Source organism: Hypomesus nipponensis, chromosome 19, assembly GCF_054491055.1.
Source record: "Hypomesus nipponensis isolate SF chromosome 19, ASM5449105v1, whole genome shotgun sequence".
NCBI classification, from domain to species: Eukaryota; Metazoa; Chordata; class Actinopteri; order Osmeriformes; family Osmeridae; genus Hypomesus; species Hypomesus nipponensis.
Window position 1 is genome coordinate 16,615,503 of NC_140379.1, and position 21,371 is coordinate 16,636,873.

Here is a 21,371-nt window from a genome sequence, read left to right on the forward strand (position 1 = left end):
GGGTGTTTTGAGAACCTTCGTTGCCATACATTTGCCACTCTATCTGCCACGATAAAGGTCTATATGGTTTCAAACTGTCAAATAGTCGAGATAGAGTGAAGATGTTGTTGTCAGACAGCTCCAAAGTTCATGAGATGAAGAGGTCCCCCTGGGCTTCCTGGTAGGCCATGCGTACACTGTAAACCTCCCACCCTCTCCTCTCAGCCAGCCAGCTGTTTACACTGCTCACTGGCTCACTGACTCGCCAGGCTGTTTTCATACACTGATAAAGGGAGCATAGCTGAGGAGAGATGTCAGGAGGGAGGATGAACCCTGTCCTGCCATGTGTTCTTCTCAGGGCTTCTCGTGGTGGAGGGCAGGGCAACTCGGAGCTCCCAGCACTCAGGTCATAAAAGTGAGAGGCCCCTTCAACGCCTGGACAGGTCCATAGTGTCTCTGGACAACGCTTTATCTGGGCTGGTTGTGGATGTTGAACATTCCCTGATTCTATAGCCGTGTCTGAAAGACCATAACCTTCTAGAAGGAATGTCAAGGAGTGCCCTGTTTTCCATTCTTCAGGATCTGGGAGGATTTGTGTGAATAACTAACATGAACTCCGTATCCCCGTCTGTATGAACAGAGTTGCATCAATTCCCCAAGTCACTTTTTTCACAGTTTTCCCCTCTGTTCTTCTAAGCCCTGAATGTTTACAACGTATGGCTCGGCCCCTGGTGAGGATGGGCTGGTTTTGACCATTACACTCCCGGGCTGAAAATGGGTCCCACTCCGGCCCTGTTGGAGCCTGTTAAAGTTGGCCTTCTGTTTTTGCACAGTTAGTCTCTCATCTTCTGGTCGACTGGGTTAGTTATCTCACTGTTTGTGTCTGTGTAGCTTTCACAGCTGAGGCCTGTCCTCATCAGTCTAAATGGCTCTGTTGTTTTTCTTTATTGTTGCTTTTCATACAGAAGGGTGTTAGTATACAGAGTGGCCTGGGTATGAAGTTAGGTTCAGTGTTGGAAAGTTTCAATTCAGATTGTTTGAGTCAGCTTTTCTTGTTTTTCTTTATTTCTTTTTTTGGACCGAGGTTCCAGTTTTTATGCCAAAGGTAATGACTGTGATCTGTTGACATTTATATGATAATATTGCCGGAGGGCTGTTGTGTTCTTTGGTTAACAGCATATGAGCAGAGCACTGTGGGCTGTGTGAACACAGACAAATAGGCTTCTTATGCACAGTATCTGTTCACACTGCTGCCAACGTATCAGATCTCACCTTCATGGCATATCATTACGTGTCACTGTTTGATGTGTGGACTGCACTTCGACTCAGAAGACTTCTTGTGAGAGATGAAGATGACCCATCCTTCCGTCCAGTGTTCGTGGACGTGACCTTAATGTAAGTTCTGTCATCATCAACCATCATCTTATCGATCTAGAGAGCTCAAATAGACATCAGTGGGAACAAAGACATCTAGCTCTTCTAATCATTATATAGTATATCCCTGTGCCCACACCCTTATCCACCAGGACAGCCTTCATCTACCCTGCGTTGAAACTGTTTACCTATGGAAACAATTATTTTTCCATGCCATTGACTTCTTCTATGGATCCCTGAGATTTAAAAAGCCGAGCATTTACTTGCAGGTGGTCAGGTTGCAGGCAGTAATGTATACTGATGCAAAATCCTCTCTGAGAAACCACATCCTGACACTTGATAGCTATTGTACTAGACATTTTACCCAACATGTTTACAGTGGGTGTGGTATGTACTGGAGGGAAACCTCTCTCCCCATGTGAACAGGAGCCCTGAATGTTTGGTGGGAGCGGTTGTATACGTGCTGTGTTTGGCTTGTCTGCTAAGTTGTCATGGTACCTGGGTGCAATGTACAATGGTCCCATATGTAAGTCATGCTGTAGAGCAGCCAAACCCTATGGATGAATCATTGTACAACACGTCAGGGTGCTTTGAGCGCTGTTTAATCGGAGGGAAAGTCGGTTTGGCACGATAAATTGTCCCTTGCACGGTTAAACACACAAACGTCCCCCCCAGTGCACACAGTGTCCCATGACTTGATTGACACCTGCGCCCCATTCTGGGTTCAGTGACTCTGAATCCACTGGACCGTCAGACATCGCAGTTGTGATGGGGTGACAGTGCACAGAGACACAATGGCGCAGGCGGAGAGAGCGAGAGCGAGAGCGGGAGACAGAGATTGTGAAGGGAGGGGGGGATGGAGGGAGGGAGAGATGGAGGGAGGGGGGAGAGATGGAGGGGTTTACAGTAAAGGGCAGAAGCAGCTCGTTGTGGGGGTGAAACTCAGACCACCAGGGTCAACAACAAAAAGGTCTTCCGCTCATATGCCTGTCGTCAAATATGTATGATTGGAACTGTGTTAAGCGACCTGTCATCATCACCCAGCACCTGGGTCTTTATGGACATGAGGTGGGGGGTGGGGGGGGGGGGGTTACTGGTGACCACCAGTGAAACAGGATCTCATTAGAGAAGATGGGCGCCTCAGCACAGGGGAGTGGAGGAGACCCATGAGGGATCAAAGACATGGCAGTAATTGCGTCCTGTTTTCTATTGGAAAGACGAAGGAGGTCTGTGAGTAAGATTCCTTCCCAGACCTTCTCTCTGCCCAGTACAGGGTTATTGACTTTCCCACAGTCCCTGTCAGGAAAGGGAGTACGGCTCTCCCAGGTGAGGGGGATCGACCAGACACTTTGTAAGATGGCGTAGAGTTCTTTCAGCATATCTTGATGTTCTCTAAAGTAGCTTGTGACAACAGCAAAACTTTAATGCAAATTGTGCTTGTGCAGAAGAAAACACACAATCCACATGCCCTTGCATGCTGTTTCTGTAGTTAGCATTGCGTCTGTGCGTACATGCTTTTGCAAATGGGTGTGAATGAACACAGCCCATCAAATAAATCACGTTTTTACGCCCGTTAAATGTCAGACTGGTTGGGTGGCCCTGCCGGTTCTGAGAGAGAACAAGCTCCACTCCTAGCCTCTGTACAGGCTCCTCATAAAGGACCTATTTATGCCTCTGCAGGGAGGGAGTTTACAGCATTCCTCCTCACTGAAGCTTCACCGATCCTTGACTTTACTGAGGAGACGAGGAATAGAAGCTCCCATAAACCCCAGCCAGAGCTCCTGGACTGACATTCAAAATGAATTATTTGTCCGTACCTGCTCAAACCTCAGATGGGCTCAGATGGAAGTTTTTTATTTGGACTTATATTATATAGTATGTCCTGCACACAGTGCTATTGGATTACATCTCCTGCACATAACACCAATTGTCCAATCTCCAGTCCTCTAAAATCCATTTTAATTTCCATCTGGCGCAGGCAGTGGCCTGGCATACGTTCCTTTAATCCAGGACGACCCCTTTCCCTTCCCCTGCAGAGGTGTGCTAATACCTCTGCCCAGATGTTTGCTGGCTGTCATGTGTGCAGACAGACAGACATACAGACAGACAGACAGACAGACAGACAGACAGACAGACAGGCAGGCAGGCAGGCAGGCAGGCAGGCAGGCAGGCAGGCAGGCAGGCAGGCAGGCAGGCAGGCAGGCAGGCAGGCAGGTAGGTACGTAGGTCGAACAGTCGGATGGACAGACAGACAGACAGACAGACAGACAGACAGACAGACAGACAGACAGACAGACAGACAGACAGACAGACAGACAGACAGACAGTAGATTGCCAGGCTGACAGTTGCTGACAGACACACAGTATTATTGGATATCTTCTGGTGGGGCCTTTGATCACAACTGATTTTTCTTGATCTTGTGTTCGGGTGGTGTTAGGCAATATGGCAGGGTCATAGTATAGGCAGGGACAGGATCATCCGCTTAACAGGCCTATGGCTAAGCAGGGATGAATGAGAAGCATGACTGAAGGCCAATCAGCAGTGGCATACAGTGAAACATCTGGAACCATCATGTGGTCCCCCACCTGGGCCCCTCTCTCACCCCTGACTCACACATGAACACTGTTGTTTCTCTGTCTTTAACCAGGGTCAAACTGAGAGGGATTCCCTGAACCCATGTGGAGGAGTCCAAATCCCTCAATGACCCCCTGGTTTAAACCTCCTTACTGTATTCCTCTGTGTCTGTGGTGTGTGTTGGGATGTGGGTTACATAACGACTCTGGTTTGAAGGCTGTGTGATTAAAGCATCTGCTAGTTGGTTGCTTCCTGAGCTTGCCCTGCAGAGCACCAGGATGACGACATGGCGTAATTCCTCGTGCCACTAAGTCTCGGTCATCTTTTTGGTCTCTCATTTGTTTTTCGCACACATACTGTACACACATAAACACGGGTGCATAAAGTGTGTTGACATACACATGCAGTCCTGTGCGATCATAAAATACATATCTGAAATAAAATTGTATTTAATTTCTATATTTGTTAGAATAGCAACACTATAATGAATTATCTATTCGAAAGCAAACAGCACATGAATAAACACCATAAGTAATCTTTATTTTATAGAACATCATACACCCTTCATATTTAAGACCAATAGTCACTGTCACAGACACTGCTTCAATCCTTACAAAGAGCTGCACATGTGTGCATTGTTATCTTTATGGTCTTCTAATGTCACTTTTTGTTTACTTTTGCAAACACATCAGAAGTTGCCACACCCTCAACCATCAATACTTACTGTATCTGTCAGAATACCCAGACATGTCACATCCTAGTACTATAATAGTTGCAGAGAAAAGGCAAATAGCAACCTTATGTGAGTATCTATAAGTGCATATAAGTGACTATTTGAGCTATTCATGAGGGTAAACTACATGAAAAAAGTTAATAAATGTAGAGACTTTTTTGGAGAGGAACACATAACTATTTGTGGTGTACATGTGTCAGTCATATCCCTGAGTTGCTGTGTGGGTCCAAATGTTCAGTCTGTGAATAAAGTCACTGAGGATTTAGACTAATGACTCGCACACAGGGGGATTATCCGAGTCCTGGCTGTGCATGGAGCTCAGGCCTGTGTCTGAGTCATCATCGTTGGGGTCACATTTCTTTGAGAGCCCCCTGGCTTGCTCCACCCACTCACTTTTTGTCTCCAAGGGACGCAACATTGTTGTCTCCGTAACGACTGGAGTCGAGTCCTTATCTGTACTAGCTGTCTCTTCTGTGTTGTCCTCTACATTTAACGAGTTCACTTTTTCCAGCAAATGCTGGATCTCTTTTTCCTTTGCTCCCCATATCTCCTGGGTCAGGGTTAAATCATTCCTAATGGCTTCTAAATCCGTATTCAGACGAAGTCCAATATATAAACTTGTATCCAGTTGCGTTTTGATCCTTTCCTCCTCCAGTAGCAACTCGTTCTCTGATGATGTATCTGCCCCCTGGACTAAAGTTGTGTCCGTAGCAGGGACAGATGATACGCTCTCCCCGAGCTTGATTCAGTTTCTTTACTTGACAGCTCTTCTTGTCTCCGCTTCATCCACCTCTGATTGAGTTCTTCCTGGATCTCGACGGTGATGCTGTCCATGAGCGCTTCATGCTCCGCCAGTTCCTCTTGTAGTTTTACCACCTCCTCACACCTTTGGGCATACTCCTCAAACTGGGCAACAGCCTCCGCCGAGAGGGGTTTGTCCCGCTCCAGGCCGGAGAGTGCTTCGGGGTTCGCGTCCACCAAGTATGTGTCCTGCACATAATTGATCCCATGCCTTTTTATTCTGTCATAGTGAACTTTTGCCTCATACTTTTCAATCTCCCTGTCCAGTTCTTTAATTCTCTGGATTTGTTGGCGGATAGTATGGTCCTGTGAAATTACTAGATGAACCAATGTTTCCATTTTCTCCGCCGATGACGCATCTTTGGACTCCGCTTGGGCCCTCTTTTTATTTATTTTGTCCAACTTTCTAAATGCTTTTCTAACAATCCGACGTTGTTTCTCCGGAGAGAACCCCATGGTGGCTCTGGCTGTCCCCTTGTAAACGCACGGGCTCTCTTTGCTCAGCACGACGCGCGCCTCTGCGCTTCGGGGTCCGTGGTTAGCCAAAGAAGCCTCGTTTTTAACCAAAACAAATCGAACGTTTTCCTGCTCCTCTCCCCAAGCGCCCCACAGGCGGAGAATTTTCGTTTTGTTCGGCAAGATCCTCTCAAACCCTCTCCATTTCTCTACAATGCAATAGGACTGTGGAGATCCAGAAAGCATGGCTGCAGACACACATTGTTGCAAGTTTTGATCCTCTTGGAGAACTTTGACAACATCAGCACAGGTGGTGCGTTTTGACAATCCGGAGACAAGTTTCTCCTCTCGGCAAACCCACACCGATATCTTACTTTCCTCAGATTCCATTTTGAATTGGAAATAAAAAACAAAAACACAATCTAGTGCGGTTTGCTTTCTGATTAAGCGAACTGACGACGAAAGTCTGTTGTCCTTTGAGAACTAAAGTGATTGTAAATCCGCATCAGTATATTTTAAAAACAATAGTCCATACATATAGACTATAAGGATTTCTCATTTGACGCGTGCCCTGAAAGTGTATCCATGACGTCCCGAGCTGATCTTTCTTGAGTTGTTGAAAGCGGCTATGAAGCCCATGTGTTCCCTGTCGCGGTTTGCACAGCTCTGAATGAGTTCCGTAAGTCAACAGAGCAAACAGCGTTCGTTGCGCGCTGCGCGCAAAATCACTGTCGGCTTGATCACATGTCCAAATCAATCTGTGGCCTCTTCTCAATAAACTTGTCAACTCGTACCATACTGTTTTTCTCATAACAACGCTATGTAGTAGCCTACTCAATATAACATCAGCAGCAACTGTAACGATTGGGATGAAAATAAATACGTTTAAAGCGATTTGTTTTTCCAAATGCTTAAAGTTTTTAAATTAGAACTCCCATATACATAATTATGTTTGCGTAATACATTGAGATTCAAAATAGCCTACTGCAAAGGCTACAGTAGTAGTGAAATGTAGGCCTGTTGTTCAAGAAAAAGCACCAGTTATTTGTATGTCTTTGTCCTTGGTTGTAATGGCAACATACGTTGAGAGTACACTTATGTAACAGTTTATAAATAGTTTATGCAATGAATGCGCAAGATATTAGACTGGATAAACCAATGGAGGATTATCTTAGAACACTAGCAAACTAGTTTAAGTCAACAGACGTCCCAGAGCATACAGTTTAATAGTTTCAATATAGGATAATATAAGTTAAACTATCCTTAATCTCTGACACTATAGGTACAAAATGGCCGACTCAGGCTGATGAGAGAGGTTAATGTACACTGTAAAATTAAATTCAGTCTGTCAGCTTGATGTTGACCTAAGCCAACAGATGGTGAGGAAAAAACGATTTGTATTGAGCCAACTAGGTCTTGACAATGCTCTGCCTGCCCTACCCCATTTGACCTCTATCTTACATCAAGACTTTTAAGTAGAACACTTTCTAGTTTAAGTATTTCGAACTGATATGAAGAGTAGCATGTTCCAGCTGGATCTAAAGGATTTTCTTGGTTTAAGAGGTTAAGCTTTTAGAGGAATGTTGATGTTTTTCTGTGCCTTAATTAGCTTCCAAAACACATACATACAGTCTTGATTAGTGAGGGTGATTTTGAATAACTCTCAATAGTGATGTCGAATCACTATTTGTGAGATCTGACTGAGGAGGTTTGAAGTAGCAAGTGAAGGCTTAACTGAATGACAAGAGAGACTTATTCCATCACCCTGTAAGATTCCTGGTGGATGATGAAAAACTGACCATGCATTGGAGCAAGGGCTATTGATGTAGACAGTTATGGTTTTGTGTGATGTTCGGTCCCTTGGTGCTGTCAGTCCAATGACAGTCAATGGTTTCACATGACCACGTACACTGAAGACTGAATAGATAAAGTGTTCGACTGATCCTATCGAGTAGGCTAACCTGGCCTCAGCGCACGTACAGTAAGCAGGCCTCCCTAGAAACCAAATCTGGCAGGGCTCAGGCCCCCAGATGATTACACCGCATTGGTGCATGGATAAAAAAAAAAAAAAATCTCCGCACACATGATCCAAAGAGACAGGCAGGGGGGCACATCTGGTGAGGTGCTCAGTGTGATTGTGTCTGTGTGCTGGGAAAGGCCTTCTGGTGAAGACTGAGCTGCTCTGCCTGATTCAGCATTACCACATCATCCAGAGGTCGTGTCAGGGAACAGCAGTGCAGTGAAAGTAAAGCAAGGTAAAAAGCTTATGGAAAAAGGAGCCTAAATGAATATTCATTACTCCCTGACACACAGCCATGATGCTCTTTCACACTCTTAAATGAACACAAGGATCAACTGTTCATGAGCTCTACTGAATGGCAGTGCCTCAAACTTGAAGTTTGCAATCAAATGTAGCTACCATTTTTTATTTGACAAAGGCTCCCTCTAGTGTTGGATGTCGTTGCTGTAAGTGCCAAAAAACGATATGAAAAAAAATATACAATATTTCTGTCAGGGAAAGATTTACAAATTCCTGATGACATTGGTTATTATTAATTTGACATATTGAATTAGTGTCTATAGAAATTAGTCCCAGATAGTACAATCAAAGGAAAATGTAAACAAGAAAAGGACTTTGGAGCACAGGGTGCCCAAATCATGAAGCAAGAATGGCACCATCTACTGTGAATCAGTGGTGAATGCAGTTGATTATCTTGAATGCTAATGGCGTGTGACAACTAAATATGAGAATGTCTTACGTGTTTTTAGGGTATTTGTTGTTACCCTTTGTGGTTGTGACATCCACAGGGAATCCCACTGGGCTCAGTATTATATATTGTTCATTGATGTGAGTCTGGAGAAAAAGATGGGAGAGACTATGCAGAATTTACGTCCTGATTTATTTAACTTCAATAATGTATACATACAAAGTATCTAGAAAGCTACAAAAAATCTACCACTTTTTCAAGAAGGCATCAAAATGTTACGGAGACAAGACCATATGCAGTAGAGAACACATACACATAGCAGATTTGATTTTCCCTCCGTTGCTTCAACGCTTTACCGTCATGGATATGAAAAGATATCACACTTCTGTACCAAGAAAAGCCAGGATATAATTTTATACAAAGCACCTTTTTACAAAAAAATCTCTGCACACAAATGCAATAGTTTTTTTTCAAGATACTATCAGAACTTTGTGAGTTCACCTTTAAAGCCAATATCTTAAATGGTAATGAAACAAAAAGGTACCAGTACCTACACTTAGACAAATTACAAACAAATAACAACGAGAGCTAAACTGCTGATATGTTTGTGTCTAGATTCCTTTACAAATCCATTCTTTGCCTGCTTGCTTCAGACAGTGGGTCCTCCAGACATTCATCCTATCAAAGGCATCAGTTCTGCGGCCACCAGGGACGAGGGAGGCACGTTAGAGTCAGTCGTTCTCCTCAGGATGGAACTGACATGTCAGTGTACCAGCAGTGCAGCAGTAACAGCATCACCACCCTCTCAGGGCTTGGAATACAACCTACGACATCATCACAAAACCATTGTGTACATGTAGAACAGGAAAATAGGTACATCCCAGCAAGTAATCAATAAAACATGAACAAGTACACAGGGCATAAACGAGAGAACACTGATAAAATCAAAGGAAAATTTATGTTACTTTGTGACAGACAATAAAGTCATCTCATCTCAAAATAAAACATAAGATAGGCCTACTGAACACCACAGTTTCAGGGCTGTACTGAATATACTGAGTAAATTAAACGTAATCTGCATCTTCCAGAAACATTGTCTGCAAAGATTAGCATTTTCTTAGAATAAGATACATTTAGATAAATATTGTTTCTGACGAGAGTTGTGGGAGTGTCTGTGATGCTAAGGAACATTGTTAGCCTCTGTGACTTCTGACAGTTGGTTGAATGACTCATCATCCTCTGGTTGGTCAGCTGCTAATTATTCCCAACAGGTTTTGAACACAATTCAAGAACACAAATACAAACAGAGCATTTTTTAGATAAAAAATATCAAATCATACTGTAGTAGTAAGAATCAATATATATATATATATGTCTATATATATACTGTATATATAATTTATTTCATGCCATCCACGGACTAATACCATGTAATTTTTACAAACCTTCAGAAAGGCAATGCGGTGATTAGTTTCACGTACATCTCTTTGTTTTTGGTTCAGCAACACTTAATTCAATATTTCTCTGTCTTTTGAAGCTGGAGAGATCCTAAACCAAAGGCACTTCCTCGCTACAGTGCAGGACATGACAGAATGTATCTGTATTTTTGGTCTATTAATAGAAAAGGCAAAGTGAGTTATTTTATGTTCTGTATACCATTAAAAAATTGTACCTCACAAGTCTGGTGAAATTTTGTACCAGTATGTAATCCTGGCAGTTAATTTGTCTTGACAGAACTGATTTTAATGTTAAAAACAAAAAACATTCTCAGAAATTAATCAATTCCAATGTTATCACATACACTAAGGCACTGTACACACTGTTACACTTTGGCAGGTGGTACTGCAGAATCCCCTACACAATGTGAAAATAAAGTCTTCCAGCTTAGTAAAGAGATCACAGCTTTAGTGGCATCTTTTGGAATTCACACAACCATCTTGACATGTTTAAGGCTCAGCATCGTGGTAGGCCACAGAGTCAGGGGGTTGTGTGAACAGAAAGGCAGCGACACTCGATCCGACTCTGTAGAAATGACACTGCAATAACCAAAGAGACAAAGAAAAAAAAGGTAGTGAGATTGAAAAATGCATGATGTGTCCAGGAGCAATGCCACTGCATACTGAACAAGGCCTGCTGTCTGGACGTGATCCATTGTTTCACGATTCTTTCAAGATTCTTTGTAAAACACAGACCGAAGTGTGAATCACCAAGGCATGTCATCGAAGGGGAACCAAGTGCTCAGGACAAGGTGACAGTCCTCTCAAAAGTAGTGCTTTCATGTTTTCATTATAGAAATGTATTTAAAGATCTTTTCCATTTTTCCCAAGAGAGGGTTCTCCTTTGTAGTGTGGGACTATGCTAAGGTGGTATTTGCTGTTGCTATGTGTAACTGAGTAAGAAATGCAAAGGTGAACCGTGTTTGTATTCACTGTTATTTTAGTATCTGAGGTGCGGGGGTTCCAAAACAGGGACAATTTCCCTTAAAGATATGAGTAAAAATATAACTTGGAAACAATGACCACTCGCCTTTTACTAACTTTATATGATATGTAACATGTATCATGTTAAAGTAATTGTCTTTGGAAAACCTATTGTTTGTATACTGTATGTTTGTGTATCTATTGACGCTCACAACTGATAATCTACAGGCATACAGTGCACACTCATAACTTTATGTAGTTCACATAACCCATAGAGAAAAGGCTAACACATTTGTGTACATCACAAGGCCAAAAAATCCATCCATATGCTGTATGTCTGTTGACCAAATTAAACCCCAACCAAAAGAGTTTTTTTTCGATACTGCCACTTTTATATGTACATCCTACGAACAGAGACCAACATCCTTTAAATGATAGAATTACTTGTGTATCAAAACATGAAACAACTGTACCACAATTCACAGCTGCAGTCAAACATCAAACACATACATTAAGAAACAAAACAGGGAATGAATAACAATAATAAGCTTCACCCAAAATATGAATGAGAAGCATTTGCGGGTGTGATTTTCAGATAGAGGCACTGCCACTTGTTTTGAGGTTCTTAAGTCTATGTGGAGGGGAGTTGGGAGGGAGGGGGGGGGGGGGGGGGGCTGGGTCAGGGGTCTCATTCCTTCACCAGTCGGTAGATGTGATGCTGGGCGCCGTGCTCGCTGTTGGACACCTCGAACACACACGCCATACACAGCAATGTCTCCTGGGTGTCTCTGTTGGTCACCACCTGCAACACACCAAGACTTCAGTTACACTCTATTATTTCACCCTCTCTGTCTCTCTCTCTCTCTCTCTCTCTCTCTCTCTCTCTCTCTCTCTCTCTCTCTGTCTCTCTCTCTCTCTCTCTCTCTCTCGGTCTCTCTCTCGGTCTCTCTCTCTCTCTCTCTCTCTCTCTCTCTCTCTCTCGGTCTCTCTCTCTCTCTCTCTCTCTCTCTCGCTCTCTCTGTCTCTCTCTCTCTCTGTCTCTCTCTCTCTCTCTCTCTCTCTCTCTCGGTCTCTCTCTCTTTTGGTCTCTCTCTCTCTCTCTATCTCTCTCTCGGTCTCTCTCTCTCCTCTCTCTCCTCTCTCTCTCTCTCTCTCTCTCTCTCTCTCTCTGTGTCTCTCTTCTCTCTCTCTCTCTCCTCCCTCTCTCTGTCAGTGTCCTTCTCGATCTGAGACGCACACACACGTATGCACGCAAACAATTTGTTTTGTTTTTATCACACTAAGAAAATTAACCAAAGAAATATTCCAAAAACAGAGATAAGCCGTTGAGTGTGACGTTGTATCTGCCACTTGGGGAAAATACATTAGCAAAAAGGCTCTGACAATCAGAGAGAAGCATATCAAAAAATAGGTCAATATGACATTTTGAGAAGAAGGAAAATTAACCAGACAAAAGTAGGGCACTGTTGAGGGTGCACCCTGCACACCCGTGCATGCATTAAAACAAAAATGAAAAGGTCTTTCTCTCGGGGCAGTGAAGAATAGAGACTAAAGAGCCTCCATGTGATGCCTAATAACAGGGGTTCCCTCCCCCTCTGCACCCCTCCTCCTCCTCGCTCCTTTTCTCCATCCCTCCATCGCACCCTGCAGATAATGAGACTCCTCACACAGCATTCCATCCCCAGTGGAATGTGAGGAATGCAGGAGTAAGGGAGAGCAGCTCATCTCGGAGCCCAGTGAGAGGCTCCATTTCAGGCTGGCTAGAACCACAGGAGCCCAGAACCCTCCCTCCAGCCAGGAGAAAGGTCTTATAAACACAGGCCTGAGCCTCGTTGTGTGTGCTTGCGTGCATGTGAGTGGGATGTGTGTGTGCATGTATGTGTGTGTGTATGTGTGGTGCGTGTGTAGGTGTGTGGGTGGGAGGCATGTTTACCAGAAGGATGGTGAAATTCTCCAGCACGCTGTTCATCATGTATTTCTCCGGCAGGTGTTTGAGCTTGTGGATGAAGTTGATCATGTATTCACACATGGGGGAGCGGCTTATCCTGTAGACAAAGCGTCCGTTCTCAAACCGCGCATACTCCGTCTAACAGGCGAGAGAAAGTGAGTGATGTTAAAAAAGAAAGCGCTCAATCGTAGTTCATTTTGCAGGTCTTCATATGAGCACGGGCACGTCTGTTTTCCAGTGCTTACCTCCACCTTCTCCACCACCTGCTTGCCGAATGAGCACACCTTGGTGGAGCAGGTGATGGTCATGTTCTCAGCGCTCTCGTACTGACTGGTCACTCCGTAGAACGCCCCCGAGTCATCCTGAATGTTGCAGTTCAAGTCAGCCTGACAAAAACAGAACACAACACTTCAGTATTCAAGGTCTCAAAACAAATGCATAAGCGGGTGGCAGTCAACTGTTGTTTATTTACACAACCTGCCGCTGTTGTCATTTCTCTACCGTCAATCAGAAAAATACATTACAAGTTTTGCTATTATGGAATTGAGAGAGATTGAGTTTTTATAGAATTGTTTGGAGTATCAGAGCGTCCTACATGTGAGGCATTGTGAGGAGTCATCAGCTCCTGGGCGACATGGCATGTGATGGCGTAAACAACAGAGTGGCAATGCTGACCCCTAGTGAGCAAAAATGTAATCCATTTGCACACAGATTACCACAAGGCAAAATTAGCACAATCGAACACATTTATCAGCTGGTCAAAGTGGAATTATTCAGTTAACCAGTCCATACCCTGTCTGTTTGAAGTGAATGTATTAAATTTCATTAGAGCACTTGTGAGACCCCCACCCCCCCACCACCACCACCTTCCTCTCCAAATTACCATGTAAATGCATCCATGTTTGGAACAGGATGATAGCTAAGGAAGATTAAATGAAGTTATGTTAAAAGGCTGATTTGGGCTCATGAAAAGGATGCGCTCCCCGAGGGCAGTCTCTCTATGCCCTCAACATCATGTTCATTACAGCTACAAATAGAGGAGCCTTCCTTGTACCACATTCCCCTCCTTCATTACGCAAAGCAGTTGTACTTTCATTATTGTGCAGATTCTGCCTTTCATTTCAAATTTAGATTCGCCGGTCACTTCAAAAGGAATTTGAGCGGGCTTGACCAGGCTGTGACGAGAGACACTTTGTTGGCTGCCGCTAGTTAGCATTTTGCATCAGGGACAAAATACATGCAATGTTTAAACAGCCATTAGGAGTGCAACCAGGTCACTCTATTGTTTTGAGATATTAGACTGAATTAGCAAGTGCTTTGATCACAAACTCTCCTGCTATGCTAGTCCAAATATAGCGACGTGCATTCTGAAGACAAATAAAGAGCTTAACTGTTTGGATCCATTCACCTAAGATAAACTTCAAACAAATTGTTTATGTACTAAGTTACCCATGGTCGTACTCCTTTTAAAGGCTATGAAAAAACACCATTACATTGAATATTATATTTTGGTCAATGTGCATTACCACAAACACTGTTAGCATTTATTGATTATTAATAATAGTAGCATTATTAAAGATTCAGTCACTCAACCAGTACAAATATGACACACAATAAAACGATACTCACCCAGAACTTTACAAGGAAAAAGGAGTTCTGGGGTCCCTTGCCAAAAAGCTCTTTCAGCCCTCCTTTCTTCTCTGGAAATTTGTCATAAATCTGCCGAATGTCCACAGACTCCAGCAAGGCATCGCTGTAGGAGTGGTTGGTCTGTCCGATGTGCACAAAGAGGTGCTTGTTGTACTGAAAGCGGAAACATGGAAACACATTTGAAGAGACCTTCTATTATGATTTTGTCCTCACAGATATATTATAATCAATATAGTGCAGTAGCACGACCCTTTGTGATCAAGCCAATAGCAACACACTGTGTAAACAAACATTTTTATGGAACAATTTGAGGCCTTGTTTTTTCAGCATCCGCAAAGCATGAGCTTTTACCATAGCTAACTTCTCTATTGTCCACAGCATTAAAAAAAAAACATTAAAAAATACCAACGATTCTGGGAATTTTGACACAATCAAATCTGAATCATTGTCATAAGGTCTTTTGTAGGCACAACATCAGATTGCATTATGATGGCTTTTTCTAATTCACCGCTGCCCTTTACTTTGGGACTGGTCTAGGGAGGGACTCTCCAGACTATAGCCTTGGGCCACATAACCATTTCAAATATTCAACTAAATGTAAGATTAATGATGGTTGTCATGCGATATCAATAGCAAAATAAAATTCTCGGGGGAATGTAGACAAACAAAGACAGATTGCTCCCGTCCAAAGCAAACAATAAAAAATGTGAGGCATGAGATTGGGGCTGCTGGTCTGCGTGTCTGTTCACAAGACATGACACGGCTCAGAGTACTTTTCACAGCTCCTGTTTTACTGTACAGAGGGACACACAGGGAACATATCAAGGGAATTCTACCTATTTAGTCAATCTATTCAAAGCCTTGATTAAGGCCATTGCCAAACATATTTTCAATGTATCTCATCATCTTGTCAGTAGGACCTTCATGACCACGATGGAGGCTACACTGATATTTCATAGAGGACAGACGGACGACGGGTTACGATCAGGGTCTCTTCACTCAATCTCTCCTGCTGTCATCTATTCTCTCCTACTGTCATCCACTCTCTCCTACTGTCATCCACTCTCTCCTACTGTCATCCACTCTCTCCTACTGTCATCTACTCTCTCCTGCTGTCATCTACTCTCTCCTACTGTCATCTACTCTGGTGTACATTTATCTCTTATAATCAACTGTCATCCACCCTTATCTACTCTGGTCTACTCTCATCTACTCTGGTCTACTCTCATCTACTCTGGTCTACTCTTATCTACTCTGGTCATCTCCTCTCATCTACTCTGGTCATCTCCTCTCATCTACTCTGGTCTACTCTTATCTACTCTGGTCATCTCCTCTCATCTACTCTGGTCTACTCTTATCTACTCTGGTCATCTCCTCTCATCTACTCTGGTCATCTCCTCTCATCTACTCTGGTCTACTCTTATCTACTCTGGTCATCTCCTCTCATCTACTCTGGTCATCTCCTCTCATCTACTCTGGTCATCTCCTCTCATCTACTCTGGTCTACTCTCATCTACTCTGGTCTACTCTCATCTACTCTGGTCTACTCTTATCTACTCTGGTCATCTCCTCTCATCTACTCTGGTCATCTCCTCTCATCTACTCTGGTCATCTCCTCTCATCTACTCTGGTCATCTACTCTTATCTACTCACCGAGTCAGGGTCCCTCTGCTGCTCCAGAAAGGCGGAGAACTCCACCAGGCGGAGTTTGGACGTGCCGATAGAGCGGCCTTGCCACGCCGGGACTGTGGGTGCGGGGGCCGTCGTGGGCTCGTAGCCTGCAGCAGCACAACCAGGAGACACTCAAGACTCATCCAGCAGGCGCTCCCAAACACCGCCACACACGCTACAAATGCTACAGCATTTACACAAATGTATCTATTGTCATGTAAGTAAGTCAAAAGGCATGTACTCTCCACAATTTACTTTGTGTTTCCAACCATGGCGCTTTGAAGTCTTACTTGAAATGGCTGTCGTGACTGCTGGCTGGATAGGATATGACTGTTGGGCAAAAGGCTTGATGCTGAAACAACAGAGGGACAGAAGGAGTGGTGCGTGAGAAACATCCAGGGATGTGGAACGTACAACACACTGGACTGTTGAGGACAGAAGAAGTGAAGTGGTTGTACTTGAGCCCATCCACCTATCTCTGAGGTAGCTTTCCACTATTGAAACCATAGAGTAAGATATTGAATTAAATAGTTCAAAGGGTAGCACTACTGAGAGGGAGATACAAAGTAGGACAAAGAAAAAGAGAGCGATACAGGAATGAACTCATGTCGCCTCTTTTCTAAAACCAAAATACTATACTCACTCTTGAGAGGATCCAGGCTGTCCAGTCGATATCATGCCCTGCCAAAACTAGAGAATTAGATAGATAAATAGACAACAAAAATAACACCCCCAAACAAGCAATGTGCTGCTAGCTAAGAGATAGCAGAAAATACATGGTCCTTTTCACCACAGTTAATGCATGCATTATCTCTCATAGCATTTGTTCTGATCGTGTGCCTATCTGATAGGGCCAGTAGCACAAAGCCTTGCCGTGTGTAATGAGATTTGGCCGAGGTGTCAGTGTGCTGGGCTGGGGAGCAAGGGCAGACAGGGGGCCCAGTGGGGCTGGTAGAAGTGGACCGACAACAAGGGATCTCGGCAAGGCATCTTACCCCTGCTGCTCCTGGGAAGGCTGGGCGTGGGATGCCTGGCAGGCCCAGCTTGTTGTGGATGGCGGTGGCAGAGACGATCTGGGCCGAGGACATGGAGGCCATGCTCTGGAGGGCTTTGTCCTTCACTGTCTGATCCTTTAACGGCAGTCACAAAAGGCTGAGCACTCACAGGGCGCAGGGACCAGGGGTACGCGGGAGAGCGCTAACAACAGCGGATCTCTCAACGCACGCACAACTGTTTCACCACACAAAGCAATACAGGTCGGCACCCACAATGACAAATAGCAAGCATGTTAAAAGACATCGCTGCAGCCATTAAAGAGCTTTTTCTGTTGTTGAAGGAATTTGGCAAACAGTGAATGGAGAATTGAATTCCAATATACATGGGTTACACAGGTATACAGAGGTATGCACTTAAAAAGCAAGTTTTGGTATAAGCTCTGACTCCTCCTTCATTTTACTTTCATGTACCCTCTTTCAATGGTTATTGTGTCAGGAAAATATTTTTCTGAGCAAGAGAATGGGGGGAATAAAAACGAAGGACACAGGCTTTGGTTCAGTCTCCCCTCATTCAGCATCCTCATTCAGTCTCTTCTTTAAGAAGACACTTCAAAAATGGTACTTCTGCTTGACTAAAAAAAGTTATTGTACCTCTGCATTTCATCCAACTTGCAACAATACATTCCAATTTTAGTTCAAAGTTCATAATATAACAAACAAAGTTAACTTGTGTCAGAGCTGAAGGTAATACCAGGCTGACAAGAGACTGCTAAGGCCTTCTTTCCACGGCCTTTCTGGTTTGTCCTGTTCAACAACAGACCTAAAGTAAAGTGTATTTAAGGCAAAAAAGGTTCAATGATAAAAAATTGAACATTCCTGATCACACAGAAATAATGATTTATTATGTGAGGCAGAAGTGGAAGGTGAGCATGCTGGCAGGAGCTGACTGAAGGTGGAGCGCTGGGAAGCTGGGATGACAGACCCACAGACTCTGCAGGTAGACACAGTACGGCACTAGCAACTATGGAAGAAGCAGCGCTGCTCTGAAACAACAGGCCTGGCACAAGCAGAACACAGGCAAAAAAACTCAATACTTACCATACTTGTAACCTGAATGCAAACAAACAAGGTTTTATTGTCATTTTACAGTTCCCTCTGTTGAACCGTCAAATGAGTGTGCATTCAGAAGTCATGTACACAAATTATTATTCTTAATGGTCTGTACCCTCTAGCAATGGTTATCCAAATTTTGTTGACAGCATTTATAAGACAATATTTCCAATTGTGAATTTAGGTTTGATCCATGACTTGAGTTTGAATCGGCACCAAAAAATCAACTTAAATGTAATAAAATGCTTCATTTTTTAAATGATTTGAATTAACACTGGAATTTCATATTTGCCTGTCAACAACAATAGGCCTATAATCATAAATAGTTAGCATGATCCATGCTGGCTTCAATAACTTTTTCAACACAGAAAATTGGATAAGCAAATTCATCATGGAAGGTGGGTCATTTTGGAGAATGTTCTTCTCTCAGTAATTTCATAGGATGGGATCACATTGGTCATCTACAGCATCGTTTGAGAGTGCCCGGAGAAAGGCGGCATAATGACTGTCATTTCACTCAACATGCCTCAGATAGGAAAAGAGACGGTGCCGATCTACAGAGATGCTCCCAGTAAATGGAGGGGGTTTCTCTTTGCTGCCGATCTCTAATTTGCTTTAGATGAGAGTAGACAGAGACCCATACAAAAGCTGTCTGTTTTTACTCAGACGGCAGCCTGTGTCCCTGAAAGAGCAGGCATTCACGGCTGGCTAGCTGACACACACACACACACATACACACGTGCGCACACACGCACACACACTAATGAGGGGTCATTAATCCATCTGAAAACTGGGAATGGGATAAATGTGTGAAAGTCAAAAGACACTGCTAGTAGTCTTCCCCTCATTAAATAAATAAAATAAAACACAAAAAGTATTGAAAAACCTTGCAAACCCTTTAAAACACACCAGCACAACAAAATGACCCCAGCTTTAATGTATTGGATGACAACATATTTTCGACGTGTTGCACTTTTTATGTTTTCACAATACATTTGTGCATTAGGAATATCTGATATTAGACAAAGACTGAACACATGACTGGCTTAATGTTAGACAGTGGGGATGTTCTGACATGTTCTGTGAGGGCTAATGTACACTGAAAAAGGAGGAAGGAAGGCGACTGACAGCCATGTCACTGCAGGAGTTATCACAGATGCACTGAAGGAAGCCGAGTACAGCAGGGAAGGCATTCCTAATGCAGCCAGTCTTTCGACAGCACAGAAGGAGGATCTCTATAGGTGACCCTTCCTTTAGTCTTTAACCTAGCGCCTTTAAGCATGCCCTTTAAAAGACTGTCTACTTGGTGGGAGGTCCTGATGACGGCCTCTAAACTCCAGCTTTCAGCCACTCACCAACAGCCAATGCATTTTGCCAGCATGCTTCCCCACATACACATACAGGTGGCCAACCCTTGCACCAACCTCAGACTCTGGTCTTACTAACAGTCATGCCACACAAAAATAGACAGACAAACGGTGAACCTGACGGGTGTATTTGCTTTAGGTGGCTGTAAGAATTCATGCCATTGGGCTCACTATTTTTTTGGAAGTGTCCACAGTCTTTGGGTTTTGAATATGGGCATGCCCTTTCTATTCCAATGCATGTCATTCATAAACATATGAATTTAAACTCACATATAAATTAGGCGGCCAATCAAAAATATTTTTTTAGTTTGTTTTGATAATTGAACAGATTCTTACAGCTCTTCCCAAAGTAAATACATATCTTCCAACGACAGATACAAATTGTGTTAGTTGGTGAGTGGATGGTGAGTGAGTAAGAGAGAGAGAGAGAAAGAGAGAGAGGGAGAGAGAGAGAGAGAGAGAGAGAGAGAGAGAGAGAGAGAGAGAGAGAGAGAGAGAGTGATGGAGAGAGAGATGGGTTAGAGGGAGGTTACATTATGGATTCAAAACCGAGCATGATGAACAGGGGGATCTAGGTTACGGCAGTTAGAGCACCAGGCATTCACTGTCACCAAGGGGACACGTGAAGTAAGACGCACAGCAACCACAAGCCCAAAAGCAGAAAAGCGCATACCTTTAGCTTGGAATGAAACTCACGAGATTTCCTTCTGGCAAGAACCTGAATGTGACTAGACACCTGCGGGAGGGGGGAGGAGGAAGACAAAGGAACAGCCTGTAACCATGGCGATGAAAAGCCCCCCTGCAACTGGGCAGACCCAGACGTACCTTGATGGCAGCTTGGATTTCTCGAACTTTCTTTCTTGCTAAGACCTGTATGTGACTAGACACCTCCATTTATCAAAACAAAAGAAGAGGGGGGACAAAACAAGAAACCAAAAGAAATACAAAAAGGGATTACACATCTCTTTGTTGAAAACACTTCAGGGGATTTTAAGGGGCCTTGTCAGCCAAACAGGAGAACGGAAGACTCTCCAAGCCACAAAACAAGGTCACAGCCACCAAAGCATTGTGCTGCCTGTTGTTGTCACCTAAGTGAGCTGATTAAGGAGAATGCAGGCCCCTTTAACACACATTAACAGGCCACAGATGGGATCTGCTGTGTACTGAATGAGAATAGGCCAGTGTAGTGTCTTTCAGAGAGTAAGAATTAAACCTGGCACCGGCCAAGTTTAACTTAAACATTCACAAGAAGCTGGAGAGACTTCATGCACTATTCAAATGTATTTTTTTGTTGGCCAGACATAGTGAGCCATTGGGAGATAATGTGTGTTCACTCATCATAGGATTCTCGGGGGTGATGAGGGTGTGGTGTGTGTGTGTGTGGGGGGGGGGGGGCAGATTTACTGTCTGTGCAAATTGTATTGTAATCAGGCCAATCATATACAAGTGTCTGTTGAGGCAGCAGGCGGGGGAATGATCAACACCAGTGTCTGCATACATGTGTGTGTGCGTGTGTCCGTTCAGAGCAGTGGGGCAACGGACACATGGCAAGGCTTTCTCTAGCATTACAGATTGTTCTGTATG

General features: G+C 43.7%; 2 protein-coding genes across 7 annotated transcripts in view; both read right to left on the minus strand.

Annotated features, from left to right (window-relative positions):
* Positions 1–4,451: 4,451 nt before the first annotated feature.
* Positions 4,452–6,567, minus strand: rassf10b (Ras association domain family member 10b). The gene is given in 2 exon segments (XM_084682565.1): positions 4,452–5,405; positions 5,408–6,567. Coding segments are annotated over 2 exon segments (1,383 nt in total). The 5' UTR covers positions 6,309–6,567; the 3' UTR covers positions 4,452–4,923.
* A 5,142-nt stretch (positions 6,568–11,709) lies between these two features.
* The window catches only part of tead1b (TEA domain family member 1b), a 42,380-nt gene continuing 32,718 nt past the window's right edge, over positions 11,710–21,371 (minus strand). The window contains exons 5-15 of one of the 6 annotated variants that reach the window (XM_084682129.1): positions 20,613–20,675; positions 20,461–20,523; positions 18,409–18,420; positions 17,311–17,445; positions 16,959–17,005; positions 16,606–16,667; positions 16,298–16,422; positions 14,624–14,797; positions 13,240–13,380; positions 12,980–13,132; positions 11,710–11,848 (exon numbers count right to left, since the gene is read on the minus strand). In XM_084682129.1, coding sequence (XP_084538255.1) covers positions 11,735–11,848; positions 12,980–13,132; positions 13,240–13,380; positions 14,624–14,797; positions 16,298–16,422; positions 16,606–16,667; positions 16,959–17,005; positions 17,311–17,445; positions 18,409–18,420; positions 20,461–20,523; positions 20,613–20,675 — 1,089 coding nt within the window. In that variant the 3' untranslated portion in view covers positions 11,710–11,734. Of the gene's footprint in view, positions 11,849–12,979; positions 13,133–13,239; positions 13,381–14,623; positions 14,798–16,297; positions 16,423–16,605; positions 16,668–16,958; positions 17,006–17,310; positions 17,446–18,408; positions 18,421–20,460; positions 20,676–21,371 lie in introns of all 6 variants that reach the window. The other 5 variants (XM_084682132.1, XM_084682131.1, XM_084682130.1 and 2 more) reach the window with 5 other exon arrangements.